The 5,728-nt window shown below is 52.3% G+C and overlaps 1 protein-coding gene across 3 annotated transcripts in view; it reads right to left on the reverse strand.

Annotated features, from left to right (window-relative positions):
- Positions 1–5,728, reverse strand: part of WDR82 (WD repeat domain 82) — a 65,613-nt gene that overhangs the window by 7,227 nt on the left and 52,658 nt on the right. Inside the window, exons 5-7 of one of the 3 annotated variants that reach the window (XM_025209649.1) lie at positions 5,535–5,651; positions 2,475–2,648; positions 1,138–1,293 (exon numbers count right to left, since the gene is read on the reverse strand). In XM_025209649.1, coding sequence (XP_025065434.1) covers positions 1,138–1,293; positions 2,475–2,648; positions 5,535–5,651 — 447 coding nt within the window. Of the gene's footprint in view, positions 1–1,137; positions 1,294–2,474; positions 2,686–5,534; positions 5,652–5,728 lie in introns of those variants that run through there. The other 2 variants (XM_025209650.1, XM_006028268.3) reach the window with 2 other exon arrangements.

Here is a 5,728-nt window from a genome sequence, read left to right on the forward strand (position 1 = left end):
TACCCTTTGAACAGTCCCAAAGGAAACCAAGACTGTGAAGCGGTCACAGTGAAAAGGCCCCTTTAGGGCTCCCTGGCAGTTTGCCACTGCCACCACTCCCCACAATGAAGGAGGGAAAGGAAAGGACTGTGGGAGACTGGGGATCCTAAAGCCCCCCATCTTGCTGTGTGTAATTAAACAGGCATGTAACCAAACAGTTGGGCTAGAAAACAGTGAAGCTGCTGTCTGAAACAGCTAACAGTTTATGGTGGAAACATCAGTTTTTTTCCTGCAACAAGTTGCTTGAACACCTGTAATGTTTGCTTTTTGTGCCAGGAAAACACATTCCCCCCACAAAAAGAAATGTAAACGCCTTCCCATGGCTAGTATCACTCAGATAGCCCTGTAAAAAACCTTCCAAATGCCTGAGAGGTGGGGATTAAGGATGGACAATTATTAATCCATGCTATCCAATGAAACTGGTTCTCCCTTATTATCGGCATTTGAAATCTATATAAATGAAGTTAAAAATATTACAAGTAATATCTAAAAAAGAAGAGGAACAAAACTTTGAAACATCAAACTACAGTAAAAGCTCTGTTATCCGGCATCCCCTGGGAATGGGGGATGCCGGTTAATCAAATATTCCGGTTAATCAAATGTGCACTGTCTGGTGCACTCCCCGGCATCAGTGTGCCGGGGGACAGGGAGGGGGGCCCCCGCACAGGCATCTTTTTCCCCGTGCAGGCTGCTCTGCCCTGGGCTGAAAAAGTGGCAAAGAAAAACTCAGCTCGTGGCGGTGATACAGGAAGTCCCCTGGAAGTGGCACTTCCAGTTTCGCTTTTGCCACGTTGCTCGGATGCCGGTTAATAGAGTTCTCTGGCTCATAAAGTGCCAGTTAACACAGCTTTTACTGTATGATTAAGAAAAATCAGAGGGTCAGCTAGCAGCAATTTTATAGCAGCAGCAGTTCTCTCCTGAATTGGTGCATCATGCCATCCACAGAGCAGAAGCTACCCTTAATTATTGCAAGCGAAGGAAGCACTGAAACCTCTGAACCCAATTTTGTACTCTTTCAAGCTAATAAATACAGTATGGTACCATCCCAAAGGACCCAACAAAAAAGTTCTAAGCAGGTAACGAACAAAGCATGCTCACCCCAAATGTATGCAGTACAGCTCCTTTGAAGGCATCAATCAGTCGAATGAATCCACCATTGGTTGATATGAGGATAAGTTTGCCATCATTACTGAACTTCAAACCTGTCCACTCACAGGTTCGATCATATTGCATCTTAAATGTTGCAAATGGACCCTTCAAAAAATGGAGTTGATTCAGACAAAGTGTACACTCCAAGCATTTACTCATAAGAGTCTACTTCAGGGGTGGGCAATTATTTCAGCTGGAGGGCCACTTAATGAGTTTAGGTGAACTGTTGAGGGCCACAATGGTAGCCCCCCAACCCTTGACAGGTGCTCCATCCGCTGGTCACCATCTTGGGACTTGTATAGTATCTCAAAAATAAAGTCTTACTCTTATATACTGTGGGGGGGAGGGTAAGTGTGTGGGATGTGGTTGGGGGGTGAGTATGTGTGTATGGTGGGTGGGTGCATATGGGGTTAGTGAGGGGGTGTAGCTGCATGTGGGAGGTGTGGGGTATCTTGGGGGTGTGGGTGTGTATATATGTTGGAGGGTTGTGGGGGGGGGGTTTGGTGGACCAGCCCCCACACACCTCCCCCATTGCACACAGTCCCTGCCTCTAGCAGTGGTGGCAGCAGCAGGCTCTCACAGTGGTGCAGCTGCCTGACAGCACATGGCTCCCGGCAGTTCCAGGAGCTGCATGTGGTGGCATGGAGTGGAGCCAGGCCACCCCACCTCTATTGCACAGGGCGCAGGTGCAGCTCCGGAGATTCGCCCACCACAGAGGAGAAGTCCTGTGTGATGGAGTCAGCTGCCTTCCCCACTCCCTGCCGCCACATGCAGCTCACAGAACTCCGCCAGAAGTGGCAAGGAGCCCCACTCCCTGCTTCCCAGTGGAGTCCCATGAGCTGCACAAGGCAGCAGGGAACAGGAAAGGCAGCTGGCTCTACTGCCTGGGGCTTTCCTCAGGTGGTACGTGAGTCCCAGGAGCTGCACGAGCCCTATGCACTAGAGGCAGACCGACCTGGCCCTGCTCCTTGCGACCACATGTAGCTCCCAGAACTGGCTAGAACTGGACACCACCTGCTGGCTGTGCCTGCATGGGCTACAAGCACCCTGAGGGCCCACTACCTACTGCTGCTGCCACCGCCAGTGGCACAGGCTGTGACATTGGGGAGGGGCCCCCATACCTCACACCCCCACCCTCCCTCACACCCCACAAACCCCACACACCAACACCTTGCCCACCCAAGCACCACATTCCCGCCACCCCGCTGGGCACAGGCCCTGAGCTCCACACTCCCGCCAGCCCCAGCCCCACATTCTGCATTCCCGCCCAGCTGCAGCTTCCCTACCTGGTGCCCAGAGCGAGCACTGCAGCAGGGACACGAGGAGGAGCCGCTGGAGGCTGGGGAAGCTGAGCTGGTCCCCTGGCAGCTGCAGCAGTGGCAGCAGTGGCCCAGCCCAGAAGCTGTGCATGTCGGCCAGGGCCAGGACCCTCCCACGCAGGAGGGTGGGAGTGAAGCGGGCTGGGTGGGGTTCAATTAATTGGTGGGCACCTGCGAGCTGGATGAAAAAAAATAGCCTGGCAGGCTGGATCCTGCTCGCAGGCTGTATTTTGCCCACTGCGGTCTACTTTTACTCTTGCCATAGGAAAACATTTCAAGTACTTAAAGGAATTGGATCAGACTGGTATCAAATAATCTGGCACTGGCTAGCAAAGGATTGAAGAAGAGTGTAGCAGCATACAGTGGTGCACCAGTGTCCTGAGGTACCAGAACTCTGGTTCCCAAGGCAAGCAAGCTACAAGAGAATGCTAGGGAAACTTGTGGCTTCAAAAAACACAGAAAATAGAATCACGTAAAGCAGGACTTGGAAAGACTTCCATTGGTCTAGTCCAACCCCATACTCAACGCAGGGTCACCTATACGCAAACCATCCCATGTAAGTCCTTGCCAAATCTGTTTCTAAAACTACACAATCAATCCTACTGCACAACTACAAGGCATATTGCCTAAAGACACCAAAAGCACCCTGACCTGCCACAGATAAAGCAGGGGAACAAAGACTACTACTGCCCCTCACTCCTGACCCACAGGCCCCTGGCCCTGCCAGTGCTCCTCACACTCAACACAAGGTCCTCCCTGGCCCTGCTGGTGCCCTTCACTCCTCACCCACAGACCCCACCCCCAGTATGTGAGAAAGGGATTGGGTGTGTGTACACAAGCGACACATGGGGAACGGGGCATAAGCAATGAGGGGGGAAGAGGGAGAATTTTTGTGCTCACAGCACAATGCAGGGCCGCAGTGGGGCCAGACCAGCTTTGGGCAGCAACCACCTCTGTGCAACAGTGGGTGGGACTCAGCACAGGAGGAAGCACTAAGCCACCATGGCCGCCAAAGTGAGGCATGGCACCAGTGGCACAGTTGTGCCCCTGTGGCTGCTGGGCAGGCAGGGGGCACCTCACCTTGGCCAAGGCTGCATGGTGCTCCCTCCTGCTGGCAGTACCATCCCGGGAGGTGGAGGAGAGGAGGGGGGGGCACCAAATCAGGGTTTCTACCCCGGGCCCTGAGCTTTGGGGGTCTCTGTGGACAGTGCTGTACAGGCCCTGCTAGCTGCTGCCAACTTCGTGCTCCAGACACTCGCCCCCCCACCCCCTGGCACATGCTGATATGCTCCAGGCCCCACACATTCCTAGGGACAGTTCTGCCCGCTAGGCCACAGAGACAGCTGCTGCCCAGAGCTGGTCTGGCCCTGCTGCAATCCCGTTCCCAACTCCGGGCACAGAAATCTTGGGGGGGGGGGGGGGGGCCCCCCCCCCCCCCCCCAATGGTGTCCCCTTGGCCCCCTGCCTCATAGCCTGTGCCTTCTCCCCCTCTCCTACTGCAACAGACTTACCTGGAGGGAGCTACAGGAGCTGCTCTCCACTGTTGTGTCTGGCTGCCACCATGGCACCACCATGTCCCACTCTCCCCAGCCCTCCCCCGAAGAAGCCCCTTGCAGGCTGGAACACTGCCAGCCTACAAGGGGAAAACCTACAGTTTCCGGCATTTTTCCCCATTAAAGGAAAAAAATCCGCATTTTTCTGCAGCAAATTCAAATTTGCTGATGATACCAAAATTTGGGGTGAGGTGGGCACGCTTGTAGGGAGGGAAAGACTGCAGAAAGACCTGGATAGGTTGCAAGGGTGGGCTAACAAAAACAGGATGCGTTTCAATACGGACAAGTGCAGGGTGCTGCACTTGGGCAGTAGTAACCAGCAGCACACTTGTAAGATGGGAAGCTCCCTTCTTGAGAGCATGGAGGCAGAAAGGGCCATCTTGGAGTCAATGATGACTCCAAGACGAACATGGGCCGACAATGCGAGGTCACTGTCGGCAGGGCTAACTGGACCCTTTCGTGCATCCACGGGTGCATCTCAAGTAGGGCCAAGGAGGGGATCCTCCCCCTCTACGTGACACTGGTCAGGCCACAGCTGGAGTACTGTGTCCAGTTCTGGGCACCCCGCTTCAAGAAGGATGTGGACAACATTGAGAGGGTCCAGACGAGGGCCACTCGCATGATCCGGGGACAGCAGGGCAGACCATACAATGAGAGGCTACGGGACCTGAACCTGTTCAGCCTTCACAAGAGAAGGCTGAGGGGGGACCTTGTGACCATCTATAAACTCACTAGGGGGGACCAGAAGGGTTTGGGGGAGAACTTGTTTCCCCTAGCGCCCTCCGGGATTACAAGGAATAACGGCCACAAGTTGTTGGAGAGTAGGTTTAGATTAGACATCCGTAAGAACTACTTCACAGGGCGGCTAGGATCTGGAACCAACTTCCAAGGGAAATGGTGCTGGCTCCTACCCTGGGGGTCTTTAAAAAGCGGCTCGATGCCTACCTGGCTGGGGTCATTTGAGTCCAGTTTTCCTCCTGCCCAGGCAGGGGGTCAGACTTGAAGATCTACAAGGTCCCTTCCGACCCTACTTCTATGATTCTATGAAATGGAAAGCCCAGATCCCTGCTCATGAGGCACTAACCCTAGATCTGGCTAATTAATTTACTCATTGGGATTTTTTAAAAATCACTTCTGCCTTTCATTATTGTCGGCTATGGGGTGATATGTGGGACAAATACATTTTGTAAGTGGTTCATCTGCAGTTCAATAAATCTTTATCTCCAAGTTAATCAAAATGAACTGAAGATCTACCTGTCAAAAATGCAATTTAAGCATCTGGTAGCAGCACTGATCTCAGCTACCTAATGCATATAGGTCTCTTACACAAATTCTCTTCGTACGGCATGATTTTCTCCATGATACTGGTTGCAGCATATCCTATCATTTTTTGTAAGGAAAGCCAGACTCCCCCCAAAGTCAGAGTACAGATACTAGTAAAAAGTGTCAGAAACATATCCAGTGTGATGCTTACCTTGTCAAAAGAACGAAGATCATAAAGCTTTACCATTTCAGAATTGACTCCCGCAGCAAAAATCAACCCTTCTGGATCAAAGGAGCACACAGGCTTCCCCTGAAGATGCATTAAACCCTAGAAAATTGAAAGGAATCCTAAGTTATTGCACATATGCCTGTTTTCCTGATTCCATTTTTAACAGCTTCCTCTAT

The sequence above is a fragment of the Alligator sinensis genome, unplaced genomic scaffold (genome assembly GCF_000455745.1).
Source record: "Alligator sinensis unplaced genomic scaffold, ASM45574v1 scaffold487_1, whole genome shotgun sequence".
In the NCBI taxonomy this organism is placed as follows: Eukaryota; Metazoa; Chordata; order Crocodylia; family Alligatoridae; genus Alligator; species Alligator sinensis.